This window comes from Microcaecilia unicolor, chromosome 7, assembly GCF_901765095.1.
Source record: "Microcaecilia unicolor chromosome 7, aMicUni1.1, whole genome shotgun sequence".
NCBI lineage: Eukaryota > Metazoa > Chordata > Amphibia > Gymnophiona > Siphonopidae > Microcaecilia > Microcaecilia unicolor.
The window spans coordinates 33035963-33051091 of record NC_044037.1 but is presented as its reverse complement, the minus strand read 5'-3'; the positions used below and the strand labels follow the sequence as shown (position 1 = coordinate 33051091).

The window sequence follows — 15129 nt, the reverse complement described above, 5'->3', positions numbered from 1 at the left end:
GTGCTTTGGTTTCTTGTCTTTCTCTCTCTTTAATGAGGTCAATACACAAAGGCTTTGCGCAACTAATCAGGTTTAAATTCCTGCTTTCTGCAGAGTAGGTACATTTTTCAGTGATCAAACTATTACCTGCACAAAATTTACACCTGAATTAGACTTTATCCCCCGGATTCTGTATAGCGCGACTTAGTTTACACATGGAAATCCGGTTGTATTCCGGATTTGCATGTGCAACTTAGTTAACAAGCCAATCAGTGCTGATAATTGCCACTTAATAAGCAATTATTGACACTAATTGGTATTAAAATTTACACACACAACTGTCTAAGCATAGTGGGATAGATTCTATATATGGTGCCTGAAAAATCCACACGGAAAAAAAATTTGCCTAAGCGTATTTTCTAAAGCACACCTATGTTTTATAGAATAGGCTTAAATTTCCGCATGGTATATAGAATGCACCGAGCGCCTCTCCACACAACCAAATTTAGTGGCAGCCATTTATGCCATGTTTTACTTGGTGTAAATCCCAACTCCTAAATTAGGTGCAGATCAGGTGTATTCTATAATAATGTGCATAGATTTAAGAAACGCCCATGCCCTGCCCATGGCTATGCCCCGCCCATGGCTACACCCCCTTTTCAGCGATGCAACTTAGAATTTAGGCACGCCACACTATAGAATCTAAGCTAAAAGCCCACCTTTTTGATGCTGCTTTAAAAAAAACTCCTAACCCTTATTCACTTGCTCAGAACCCTTATTTTATCATCCTCACTTTAATATTCCCTTATCTCTTGTTTGTCCTGTTTGTCTGTCCTAATTAGATTGTAACCTCTGTCAAGCAGGGACTGTCTCTTCATGTTCAAGTGTGCAGCAATGCGTACGTCTAGCAGCGCTATAGAAATGATTAGTAGTAGTAGTAGTAGAAGAATATACTTAGAAAGTTGTGTGCATAAATAATCAGTCAATTCCAATTAGTGCTGATAATTTTTTTTTTTTTTTTTGTTACATTTGTACCCTGCGCTTTCCCACTCATGGCAGGCTCAATGCGGCTTACATGGGGCAATGGAGGGTTAAGTGACTTGCCCAGAGTCACAGGGAGCTGTGCCTGAAGTGGGAATCGAACTCGGTTACTCAGTTCCCCAGGACCAAAGTCCACCACCCTAACCACTAGGCCACTCCTCCACTGTTGCTACTATTTGAGATTCTACATGGAATGTTGCTACTATTTGAGATTCTACATGGAATGTTGCTATTCTACTAGCAACATTCCATGTAGAAGTCGGCCCTTGCAGATCACCAATGTGGCCGCGCAGGCTTCTGCTTCTGTGAGTCTGACGTCCTGCACGTACAGTGGGGGAAATAAGTATTTGATCCCTTGCTGATTTTGTAAGTTTGCCCACTGACAAAGACATGAGCAGCCCATAATTGAAGGGTAGGTTATTGGTAACAGTGAGAGATAGCACATCACAAATTAAATCCGGAAAATCACATTGTGGAAAGTATATGAATTTATTTGCATTCTGCAGAGGGAAATAAGTATTTGATCCCCCACCAACCAGTAAGAGATCTGGCCCCTACAGACCAGGTAGATGCTCCAAATCAACTTGTTACCTGCATGACAGACAGCTGTCGGCAATGGTCACCTGTATGAAAGACACCTGTCCACAGACTCAGTGAATCAGTCAGACTCTAACCTCTACAAAATGGCCAAGAGCAAGGAGCTGTCTAAGGATGTCAGGGACAAGATCATACACCTGCACAAGGCTGGAATGGGCTACAAAACCATCAGTAAGACGCTGGGCGAGAAGGAGACAACTGTTGGTGCCATAGTAAGAAAATGGAAGAAGTACAAAATGACTGTCAATCGACAAAGATCTGGGGCTCCACGCAAAATCTCACCTCGTGGGGTATCCTTGATCATGAGGAAGGTTAGAAATCAGCCTACAACTACAAGGGGGGAACTTGTCAATGATCTCAAGGCAGCTGGGACCACTGTCACCACGAAAACCATTGGTAACACATTACGACATAACGGATTGCAATCCTGCAGTGCCCGCAAGGTCCCCCTGCTCCGGAAGGCACATGTGACGGCCCGTCTGAAGTTTGCCAGTGAACACCTGGATGATGCCGAGAGTGATTGGGAGAAGGTGCTGTGGTCAGATGAGACAAAAATTGAGCTCTTTGGCATGAACTCAACTCGCCGTGTTTGGAGGAAGAGAAATGCTGCCTATGACCCAAAGAACACCGTCCCCACTGTCAAGCATGGAGGTGGAAATGTTATGTTTTGGGGGTGTTTCTCTGCTAAGGGCACAGGACTACTTCACCGCATCAATGGGAGAATGGATGGGGCCATGTACCGTACAATTCTGAGTGACAACCTCCTTCCCTCCGACAGGGCCTTAAAAATGGGTCGTGGCTGGGTCTTCCAGCACGACAATGACCCAAAACATACAGCCAAGGCAACAAAGGAGTGGCTCAGGAAGAAGCACATTAGGGTCATGGAGTGGCCTAGCCAGTCACCAGACCTTAATCCCATTGAAAACTTATGGAGGGAGCTGAAGCTGCGAGTTGCCAAGCGACAGCCCAGAACTCTTAATGATTTAGAGATGATCTGCAAAGAGGAGTGGACCAAAATTCCTCCTGACATGTGTGCAAACCTCATCATCAACTACAGAAGACGTCTGACCGCTGTGCTTGCCAACAAGGGTTTTGCCACCAAGTATTAGGTCTTGTTTGCCAGAGGGATTAAATACTTATTTCCCTCTGCAGAATGCAAATAAATTCATATACTTTCCACAATGTGATTTTCCGGATTTAATTTGTGATGTGCTATCTCTCACTGTTACCAATAACCTACCCTTCAATTATGGGCTGCTCATGTCTTTGTCAGTGGGCAAACTTACAAAATCAGCAAGGGATCAAATACTTATTTCCCCCACTGTACGTGCAGGACGTCAGACTCACAGAAACAGAAGCCTGCGCAGCCTTCTACATGGAATGTTGCTAGTGGAATAGCAACATTCCATGTAGAATCTCCAATAGTAGCAACATTCCATGTAGAATCTCCAATGGTATCTATTTTATTTTTGTTACATTTGTACCCTGCGCTTTCCCACTCATGGCAGGCTCAATGCGGCTGACATGGGGCGATGTCACAAGGAGCTGCCTGTGCCTGAAGTGGGAATTAAACTCAGTTCCTCAGTTCCCCAGGACCAAAGTCCACCACCCTAACCACTAGGCCACTCCTCCACTCCAATTTGCTTGTTAACATCCAATTAGCACTAATTAGCTAGTTATCCAATTAAGTTATGCACATTGTTATAGAATACGCTTTGATTTCTATGCAGATTTTTAGGCGCCATATATAGAAATCCAGGGGATTCCACATTGTGATGCTTATAAACTATGAGTCACCTAGTTGAAAAGTAGGCGTGGAATGAGCATTTCTCATATCTATGCGCATTGTCTTAGAATACACCTAATTTAGGTGTCGGGGTTTACACCATGTTTTACTTTTGCGTAACTTCCTGCAACTAAATTTTGTCACGTGGGCGGGTGCTCAGTGTATTTCGTAATCTGCATGGAAATTTAAGCCTAGGCATATTATTTTAGAGTGCATTTTTCAGGCGCCATATAGAGAATCTAGCCCTATAAGGGCAATTCTTTAACTAGGCGCTCCCAGTTACGTGCCCCCTCGAGCATGTAAGTGCAGAGAAAAGTAGCACTTATGCACGTAACTGCAGGGGGGCATATATGTGGGCAGAGCATGGGTGGCAATCAACCACAAAGAAGGAGATAACTGGAAAATAGGGAGAAAAAGACTTCAGAAGTCTATGGCAACACTTTTGAATTTCTCACTGTGTTATACCATAATTAAACCTCACGCTCACTACTACTACTTATCATTTCTAAAGCGCTACTAGATGTACGCAGCGCTGTACATTGAACATGAAGAGACAGTCCCTGCTCGACAGAGCTTACAATCTAATTAGGACAGACAAACAAGACAAACAAGAGATAAGGGAATATTAAAGTGAGGATGATAAAATAAGGGTTGTGAACAACCTCACGCGCTGATCTAAAAAGATTCTCTTAAGTGCAAATAGTGTTCAATATGATCAATTTGTGTCTGTTTTTTTTTTTTTATCAAACTATTCTTTATCCCAAAAACATTTTTTAATGTTGTTCTGCATAAATACATCAAAAGCCCCAACGAGGCCTCCGTTTCACCATCAGGCTCCTTCAGGGGATATGTTTTTGTGATCAATATCATGGTGCCATTTTTTTGCGCGTGAACAGCACATAGAAGTTCACCACGGATGCCATGATTGAGCACATGAAGATATCCTCTGAAGAAGCCCAGTGGGTGAAACAGAGGCCCCTTTGGGGATTTTTTTTTTAATAATCTAGCAAGATAACTGCTGACTTTTAATTGATGATGTATTCATGGAGAATAGTATTTAAAAATTGTTTTTGATAAAGATTAGTTTGATTTTAAAAAAACAGTTAAAAATCACATTAAACACTGTTTGCACTTAAGGGAGTTTTTTTAGACTAATGACTATGAGCAGAGCCGCCGAGAGGGGGGCAGTGGGGGACAAAATTGCCCGGGCCCAGGCCTCCAAGGGGGGGCCTGTGGCAGGGGTCTCTCTCCTCCTGCTCCCAGGCCGCCAGTGCTGCAGTCCCTGGTCTCGCCTGCCTGCCCTTGTCTCCGTTGATAGCCCCCCTCCGTCCGCCACCGTGACCGGGGCCCCCTGCATTCAAATCGGCAGCGCCTCAGTCACCTCTGTGTGAAAGCGACAGATCGCTTCCCTTCGGGCCCTCCCTCGCTGTGCCCCGCCCTCACGGAAACAGGAAGTGATGAGGGCGGGACACAGTGAGGGAAGGCCCGAAGGGAGGCGATCTGCTGCTTTCACACTGAGGTGACTGAGGCACTGCCAATTTGAATGCAGGGGTCACGGTGGCGGACGGAGGGGAGCTATCAACGGAGACAAGGGCAGGCAGGTGAGCCCGGGGACTGCAGCGCCGGCGGCCTGAGAGCAGGAGAGGGAGGGCGACAGTGGTAGGGATTGGGGGGGCGGCCTTGCCCCAGACCCGGCTCAATCTCTCGGTGGCCCTGAGTGTGAGTGGAGTCTAATTGTTGTATAACACGGTGAGAAATTAAAAAAATAAATAAATGTTGTCATAGACTTCTGAGGTCTTTTTCTCCCTATTTTCCAGTTAACTCACCTTCTTTGTGTTGTTTGTCAGTGTTGACATTTTAAGAGAGTTTTTTTTTCTCTCCTTTTGGGTATTCAGAGCATGGGTGAGGCATTAGTAGGCTCCCAGTTATACTCATAAACTGTGAGCACCTAAATGTTAACCAACACTAGATTGCATTAGTATTCTACAAGGGAATCTGGGCACCCAGATACTGTTATATTGTAGACTCTCACCTTACGGTATTTGGGTGCCTAAAAGGCGGCACCTACTTAAGTGAATTGCTTCCTTCATGGTCAGCACCAATATTCAGTGTTGGATGCATAAATGTAGGTGGATAAGACCGGTTGATGTAAAGTTACCTGGATAAAGATGGAAATCTAAATAAAAACTCTAGGACAGGGGCTCTGAACCCAGCCCTCGGGACGTACCCAGCCAGTCTGGGTTTCAAGATACCCATAATGAATATGCATGAGATAGATTTGCATGCAGATTTTTCTCATTGTGGGTATCCTGAAAACCCGACTGGCTGGGTACGTCCCGAGGACTGGGTTGAGAACCCCTGCTCTAGGAGAAAGTCATGGGGTGGGGAACATTACCAGTGATATTGGTAATAGAATGAAGAAACAAGAGTCCGATATTTAGTGGACTGCCTAGCAAATAAGTTATCCGGATGAAGATATCCGAATATTCACCAGATCTTATCCAAGTAACTTATCTACCCATCGTTTTGCTGAATATCAGGCTCTGCGTTTCTTCCCCTTCCTTCCACCTTATCTTTAATGTTTTCCTCTGTTTTACTTCCATCTTGGTGTTTTGTTTTGTTTTTTTGTCAGATTTTCATCTTTTTTTGGGGGGGGGGGGGGGGGGGTCATCCCACTGCTTCCTATTTCTTTTTTGTAGTTTTGGTTTGGTTCAAGGTAGGTATTTTTGTTTTGGGGATTTTTGTTTTGTTTTGTTGTTTGATTTGAAATTGTTTATTGGAGAAGTTAATATACCGCCCTTTGAGAGAACCAAGTCAAAGGGTGTTACAAAACCGCACTAAAATAGGGAAAGGAGACTGGAACTAGAGCTGATGGGCAGTGCTTCTGGGATTGGGTTGGCAGATGGGGGGGGATAAGTAGAACGGATTGATCTGGGTGAAGCTTGATGAGTGAAGCTTCTGGGATCAGGTCAGCAGACAGGAAGAGAACTAGAGCTGAATACTGGAAAGACAAAGCTGTGTTACACAATAGTTAAGGCTGAACAATTTTGTTTGTTTGTTTGTTACATTTGTACCCCGCGCTTTCCCACTCATGGCAGGCTCAATGCGGCTTACATGGGGCAATGGAGGGTTAAGTGACTTGCCCAGAGTCACAAGGAGCTGCCTGTGCCTGAAGTGGGAATTGAACTCAGTTCCTCAGGACTAGAGTCCACCACCCTAACCACTAGGCCACTCCTCCACTGTTGCTACTATTCCACTAGCAACATTCCATGTAGAGGTCGGCCCTTGCAGATCACCAATGTGGCCGCGCAGGCTTCTGCTTCTGTGAGTCTGCGCAGCCTTCTACATGGAATGTTGCTAGTGGAATAGCAACATTCCATGTAGAATCTCCAATAGTAGCAGCATTCCATGTAGAATCTCCAATAGTAGCAACATTCCATGTAGAATCTCCAATAGTATCTATTTTATTTTTGTTACATTTGTACCCTGCGCTTTCCCACTCATGGCAGGCTCAATGCGGCTTACATGGGGCAATGGAGGGTTAAGTGACTTGCCCAGAGTCACAAGGAGCTGCCTGTGCCTGAAGTGGGAATCGAACTCAGTTCCCCAGGACCAAAGTCCCCCACTCTAACCACTAGGCCACTCCTCCACTCCTCGGTCAGTCTTTCCCTCTTTTGGCTTTCCTTAGTCTGTTAGTACTGTGCAACAGGAGGAGCAACAGCTAATAGACCAGCGCACAGAATCTGTTCCTGTCTGTACTCTCTAGTAATCCAGCCATTTATGCTATTCAATAAATATTAACCACTGCAACAATAACGTTTCACATTCTCCTACAGAAGGCATGTAGGATGTGAGGTGTGGAGATGATACAGAGAGAGTTAAAGTACAGTAACAACTGCAGATTTGTTATCTTCTTGGTCACATTTGGGTCTTGTTTTTCTGTTCTTGGCAGGATCAGACTGCTGGACTGGTTCCCAGGCTGCAGGAAGCAGGACCTATACCCAGTACAGGCTCTGGACCTGCACCGCCCATAGTTAATGGATATTTAAGAAACACTATGTTAAAGGAGCAGATAATGAGACGGCAGCTGATGCAGGTTTGAATTTTTTTTTTTCTCTCATATTTTAGCTACGGCTAGTGATGAAATAAGAATGTTTCATTTAATGGGTGGAAATAGGAATGTTCTTTCTGTTTGATGGGGGAGATGAGCTTCACAATTTCAGGCTCTGATATTTTTTTCCTTTAATTTTGTACATTTTGAGTAGGAGGAAATTTGCTTAGTTGGGATAATCAGCCACCGAATATCCCCAGAGATCCCTGCACAAGCAATTTAAATGGCCAGAAGCCATTTGGTCTCTCAAACCCAATGGCAATTGATTCCAGTGTTCTTGGTCCATCAAGATCCACCTTTTTCACGTCGCCTATAAAACCAACAGATTACCCAACTTTGACCTTAAAGATCTTTTGGGGACATAAGGTTTCAATACTGTACACCGCCTTGGGTGAATCTCTTCCTAGGTTAATCAATCCCAATAAATAAATGAAAGATCCATAAGGTACTGTGGTTTCACGTTTTGAAGCAATTTAAACATCAATGCTAATATATATACAGCACTACTTTGGATTTGGATTTTTCAATTTATTGCTCACCTTTTCCAAATCAAATCCGAGTTACATGAGGTATTTTCCTGCCGCGTAAAAACGACGAAGTTACTTACTGTCACAACAAGTCTGGAAGAATTGGGATTTGAACCATGGCTTTCTTACTTCACAACTTGCTCCATTAACCGCTTCACTACTCTTCCATTATTTTATATAGAGACTATATTTTTAAGCCATGATAACATGATAAAAAGCGCTAATGTAAGCTAAATGCAAATAATAATCAGAAGTTGTAATCAGGGGCGTATCTGCGTGGGGCCACAGGGGCCTGGGCCCCCGCAGATTTTGCCCCGGACCCCCCTACCGCCGTTAACCCTCCCTCCCTCGCCTACCGCCGTCACCTACCCCGAGGTCTGCTTCCTCCGGCTTTTTAAAATATTGCTTCAGCTGGCGGGGGACCCCAACCTCCCGCCAGCCCAGCCGCGATCTTTAACTTTTTCATCCTCGTCGTGCAGCGCGCTGTGAAAGCTGCATGCATCTTTAGTTCCAGTTGGATGGAGTCTGACGTCGCAGCTAGTTGACGTTACAACGTGCTGCAACGTCAGACTCCATCCAACTGGCTCTAAAGATGCATGCAGCTTTCACAGCGCGCTGCACGACGAGGATGAAAAAGTTAAAGATCGCGGCTGGGCTGGCAGGGGGTTGGGGTCCCCCGCCAGCTGAAGCAATATTTTAAAAAGCCGGAGGAAGCGGACCTCAGGGTAGGTGATGGCGGTAGGCGGGGGAGGGAGGGAGGGAGTGTTAACGGCGGTAGGGGGGTTGACGGCGGTGGGGGGGGGCTATAATGTGCCCCCTCACTCTAGCCCCTGCCCCCCCTACCGCCGAACCTCAGATACGCCCCTGGTTGTAATTATTGTAAGCTTCCATATGTTACTTCTTAATCCCTAAATTAGGCCATGTTAAATGAGTGGGTTCACATGCTAGGGATGCAAAGCAATCGTATTGGCATGACGATGAATAAAATAGTTCATGAAACATCTTTGCACACTGTGATACTTGTAAATAGTTGGTTACACTTCAAGAGGTGTAACCAGCTTTCTCCCAGGCACATTACCAGACTAAGGTGCCAGGTGATGCTCCCAGGACTGCCATTAAAAGGAACTCTCAGACCCTATAAAAGCTTCTCCGCCCCTGTGTGCAAATTATGGTGGGCCGCGGGGCAAGTCCCCAACCTTCTCCCACAACTCCAACTCCCATGCATCCCATAGGAAACAGATGTGAAAGATTAAAAACTACTTAAATTTCCCTCTGTCGTCCGCTTTCAAGTATGACTGCTTGCGTGTATCACTCCATTTGATTAAGGGCTAGACCTAGAGGCACCCCAGCCAGTCAGGTTTTCAGGATATCCACAAGGAATATTCATGAGAGATTTGCATGCAGTAGAGCCTCTCACATGAATATTCATTGTGGATATCCTGAAAACCTGACTGACTTGGGTGCCTCCAGGACCAGGTTTGGGAACCACTGAGCTAGAAGGAAGGTCTGGGAAGACTGGAACCCTCAGTGTTGCTGTTACCCAGGCAGGAATTACTTCTGCAATGGCAAGCGCAGCCCTTTTCTGTAGGGACTCAAGTTACCTCTGTGATACTCCTGATATGGGTGAGCAGGAATCTAAGCCAGCATGCCTTGGTTTTATTTATTTTGAGTTTACTTTTCTTTCATCCAGTGGCGTAGCCAGGGGGGTGCCAGGGGAGCGGCCGCTCCCCCAAATGGAGTTCTGCCAGCTCCGGCGCCTATTTTTTTCTCAATGTGTTACATTGAAAATGTGCGCCGCTCCCCCCGCATCGTCAACCTGGCTCCGCTTCTGCTTCCATCTATTACTTATCGCTCATTCCACAATTTCAGTTTGTGCCGGTCAAACATAGCTCATTTAGGGGGTCCTTTACTAAAGATTAGCTTGAGTTATCTGTAGCAGGGCCCATTTTATTCCTTTGGGCCCTCCTGCAGTTAACTCGAGCTAACCTTTAGTAAAAGACCCCCTTAGGAGTCCTTTTACTAAGCTGTGGTAAAAACTGGCCTTAACGTGCACTTATATGGGTTTTTCCCACTCGCTAAGGCCATTCTTACTGCAGCTGGAAAATGGCAGATTTTCTGCATTGATGGCCATGTTGCCGTCAGTACATAGCCATTATCAAAAATTAGCATGTGAGCCTTTACCGACACCTATTTTGTAGGCAGTTGACGTGCTAATGCCACGCTAATCCGTTGGTGGGTGGTAATGTGGCTGCACTGACTGATTCGTGCTGTCGTGCCCGGACTCATCCCCTCCAAGAAAAATAAAAACTTTTTAGCACGTGGTTTGCACTCGCACATTGGGCTTTTACCACAGTGCGCCTCAGCTCGTCCCACAGTAAGCACGTGCAAGCACTCGCTGCAGCTTAGTAAAAGGAACCCTTAAGAAAGGTGCTGGAACTGCATTGGTGGAATTGAGCTTTTATTCCCAGATTGGAAGGGCTTCAAAGGTTCACCCAAGCAGTGGCGTAGCCACAGGTGGGCCTTGGTGGGCCAGGGCCCATCCAATTAGGGCTCAGGCCCACCAACAGTAGCACACATTTAGTGGTAGCTGGTGGAGATCCCAAGCTCTACCAGCTGAAGACTTCCCCCTGATGGTAAGAAAAATGCTAGTCTCCACGCTACCGGCACCTGCGCATGCTCGGTTTTCAGCGCATGCCTGCTTCAGACTGCCAAGATGGAAAGAAGCATTTTCTCACCAACTGAGAGATTGTTTTTGGTTGGGGTGGAGGAGGGAGAACACTTGGTGCCCACCCAAAATCTATTTTCTGGCTACGCCCCTGCACCCAAGTAATTCATCCCTTGGTCGCCTGGGCCTGGGCCTTTTACCATACCTGCAGAACCATTCTTCACTTACCAAAGTTATGCCATAACAAAAAGGTCTGTTATTTATACATATATATTTTTTATGTGTTTAGCAGGCAAAGCACAGACCAAACTTGATGGGAGTGACGCCAGAGCAGCGCAACACATTCGTCGCCCAACAGATGAACCAATTTGCAAGTAAGGAACTCAAGATAACGGGACTGATATTCAGACTGTGGGAGTTAGCCCAGCTAATTCCCGCGGTCACTGTTAAACCCAGATATTCAATGCCTGGCCATTTCCGGTGACCAGCATTGAATATCCAGTTTATTTTCGGCCAGTTAGAAGATAACCAGCTATGTTAATATTCAGACTTTAGCTGGTTGTGTTCTAACTGACCAAAGATATCCCACATATTCATGCGGCCAAATATAGCCACTAAAGTGGGGCTGAAAATCGGTGGATAGCCGGCTTTATCGGCTGATATAACCGGCTATCTGCCGCTAACCGGTGATATTCAGCAGGAGACAGCCAGTTATTCCCCCGCTGAATATCGCCAGATAGCCGGTTACCTCCTGCTGAATATCGCCAGATAGCCAGTTATGGGGTATTCAACCGACCAGGTGCTGACCCTGGCCAGTTAAACGTTTTGAATATCGGGGGTAAGTTCTTACCTAAAAGTTTGAAAGAGCTTGCTTCAGATGTGAGGGCAGCCCCTCTACACTCAGAGGGGGAAATTCAGTAAATTGCAACCAAAGTTAGGCGCCAGGAAAATCCGCACTAAATTAGTATTTTGCAAAGTGCGAGAATCTCGTGCCTAATTTTGGACATGAGCATTGAAACCTAGTGTAAATGCCAGTGCAACTAATACTAAATGACACTGTTGTATAACATCACGCCTACATTTTAGGAAGGCCCGTGACCCGCCCTTCTGAGTTGTCGCTTAATGCATTGACCTCATGTTAACCATATCATTGGCAACAATTTTCTTGTAATTAAATGAATGTATAGGTTTTACCAAACGAGTTGATGCCATCATCATTGTACCTTGTTAGCGACAAAGACCTATTTGACTGAACTGCTACGTGAAATGAGATAATTCCTTGTATCTTCAGTAATTCAATATTTATCTTTTGTATATGCAGCAGCATCACAGCCTGTTCCTAACGACTGTGCTCAGCCCATGCCAACTCATTCACCCAACCACCGGCTGATGGCGTCAACTCAAGGTCTGATTAAAACCAATATGGGCTCTGGCATGACACCGTCTACAGTCAACCAGAACAGTGGCACAATGGTAATGATTCCCCATAACCCTGGAAAACAGCAAGGGATTTTCCCAGCAAATTCTGACTTCAATATTTCACTTCGAACAAACCAAACCTCACTGGCCATGAGTTCCAGCTGCCAAACTGTTCACAGTCAGTCTGCAGTTCGGCCTGGAATGTCATTGCCTGGATTTAGTCCTGGTAATTTGGCAAATCACTCTGCAGCCCAGCAGCATTTAAGGCAAGCCAGCATGGCACGGATGTCTAATTACACCAGTTCACCTTCACAGATGTGGACACCTCAGGGAGTCCCAAGAATGCCAAATCAAACCCAAATGGATGCCAGCATGCAGCAATTTGCCAATAATCCCTTGTTCTCCAAACAGAGTGTGAGACAAAATATGGGAGGGCAAGCATTTTCTCATCAAGCCATGGTACCCCCCAATCAGATAGCTCCTCCCAACCAGATAAGGCAAATGCAAAAACTCAGCCTAGTACAGTCCAGTCAAGGGGTAAACCCTCTGAATACTCAGAACTTACGAAACAGTTTGACGAGAGGACAGCTATCGGCTATGAATGTTATGAAACCCATAATTCAGAGTGTGCCCAGTTTTACCCAGATGACTCCTGCTCAGCTTGGCCCACCCGCCTATCCCCCTTCCATGGGACAATCATCAGCGCCATTCAGCCGAATGAGTACTGCCGCTGAGCTTCCTCCTTATGACTTTGTACCGTCGCAGACCAGTTCTGTCTTAGCTGGGAACTGCAGTGAAGCCGACTTCATCGAGTCTATCATGAAGAGCAGTAGCGGCAATGACGAGGACTGGTTGAACAATTTGACCATGCTCGATGATATCCTGGAACAACACACACAGAATTCTGGGCATGTCTAGCCTGCTGCTGTGGAAAGAGACACATTTCTTTCAAAAAAAAAATCAAACAGAAAAGTGCTTTCAGTGCTAGAAGTGTGTAATATCCAGACAGTTCTTTGCCTGCAACAAAGTTTAATATGGGCAGTTTTTCAGATAACTGTATATATTAAAATATTTTCTAAATTATGTTTTCCATAACATTAATTGTGGAAGTATTTATACTTCTGTGCCGGACTGTTTGTAAATAAAACTGTAGCATAATGTTTTGTTACATTACAGGGCTTTCATTTATTATAATGTGTTATAAATATGCAAATGATATTGTTAGCTCCAGTAATACTGTGTATTACAGCCAAAAATACTTGTTATGTTTTTTGACATAAAGAACTGAGGGTGTCCCGTAAACTGGATGAAGCAGGCACCACGGTGCAGGAAGAGGAGGCTTTGGTACTTAGCGCAACTCTTCAGCACTGGACTGAATGCAGAGCCACTAATGGCGACAGAAACAACATGTCTGTTAATTTATTTTTCATTTTTCAATAAATTGGGTAGACTTACGGATCACATTTTATTGACAGCTTAGAATTTTCTTATTCAGAAAGGCTAGTTTGTTTTTTTTTTTTTTTTGCACTGCTGATGATTAAAGTAGGAGTGTAGAACATTGTGGTTACTTCCCTTGTAAGTGTATGCCTCTGGTCTTCAAATTGTTAAGAGACTGATGAGGTTGTCCGTAGGAGATCGCACAGTCAGATAAATGGACATTTTACTGGAACTGGTCCAATATCCACGTATACAGGATAACGCTGAAAAATGGCCAGCCATATACTCAAATGAGAGATAAAGCCATTAGTGGATGGCGTACCTCTGCCATGTATGTTTATAGTGTACAGGTAATTCGTTCCTGGTTTTAAGGGGTTTCATAATGTCATTTTAATGGAAGACTTTTGTTTATTTTTCATTTTTAGGGAACATGTCGGCATTAGCTCTTTTTTTTTTTTTCCCCTAAACTGTCTAAGATGTTTTCTGTCAGCTGAATTTGTCATATGTATATTTAAGAGTCTGTTTATAAAAAGGTTCACTGTACCGTAAACTGAAAATGTTCATCCTTTGTGTAATCAAATTTTAATAGCTACATCATGTTTCTGCTCTACATTTGTACTATACAGTAATGTCAGCTTCAAGCACAGAAATGATAACCTTTTTTTTTTCCTTCATAGCATAATAAACTGCCAGGGGAAAATGTACATATGTTTTTAGATGTTTACCCGTCCATTCTTTCCATCAGTTTTGTTTTTAAGGTTGTGTCACTTGCTGTCTTGCAAATCTATGTATGCAGATATCATTTCAAAGGGGCAAAAGGAATCCTGCTGCTTTTTTTTTTTTTTTTTTGGTTCGAACTGATACGGTTTACTCTATCGTTCCCCTGAAATCTGTTGGCATTTAATTGTAATTCAGATTTGAATTTAACTAGCAGGCGTTCTTTGAATGTAAGTATTTGTCAATGTTGTGTGAAGAGAGGCACAATTTTTTTTTGTTTGTTGGTTTATTTTGTGCAGCCCAATAGTTTTCCAGTACAGGGATCCTGGTACTTGTAAATGTAGTCACGGCTACCTGGGGAATTTTTAACAGGGCCTTCCCCCTACTGTTCATTGCAATAATAGGCCTGAAGTCAAGAGCTATGCACTGAAGTACTTTCTGGAACCCTGCATCAGGAGCTCTAACTTAGATCACAGGTGTCACTTTTAATTTATTTATTTACTAGTTAAAAAAAGGCCAGTTTCTGTATGAAATGAAACGGGCGCTAGCAGGGTTATTCCCCCCCCCCCCCCTTCTCCCTCGCTCTCTCCCTCTGTCACTTCCAAGTCCCATGGCCCCCTTTCCTCCCCTCGGATTTCCTTGCCGTCCTCCCTCCCGTCTCCCACTCCCCTGCAACTCACCACTTTGGCCATAAGTTTCCGTTGGTGGCGCTTCAGGTCCCCGGCTGCCAGAGGTCGCTAGTTCGCGGCTCCTCTCTGCCCCTTCCCTTGGCCTTCGCTTAGCTGCTATGTTGCTGTGTGTACGAGAGAGTCAGTGAGCGCCTGTGAGCTGCTGCAGCAGCAGCAGCACT

At 44.8% G+C, this 15129-nt stretch overlaps 1 protein-coding gene across 2 annotated transcripts in view; it reads left to right on the top strand.

Annotated features, from left to right (window-relative positions):
- The window catches only part of MAMLD1 (mastermind like domain containing 1), a 234354-nt gene extending 221268 nt beyond the window's left edge, over positions 1-13086 (top strand). Inside the window, exons 4-6 of one of the 2 annotated variants that reach the window (XM_030209722.1) lie at positions 7356-7499; positions 10999-11080; positions 12028-13086. In XM_030209722.1, the coding sequence (XP_030065582.1) occupies positions 7356-7499; positions 10999-11080; positions 12028-13043 (1242 nt within the window). In that variant the 3' untranslated portion in view covers positions 13044-13086. Of the gene's footprint in view, positions 1-7355; positions 7500-10995; positions 11081-12027 lie in introns of both variants that reach the window. The other variant, XM_030209721.1, reaches the window with a different exon arrangement.
- Positions 13087-15129: the final 2043 nt, after the last annotated feature.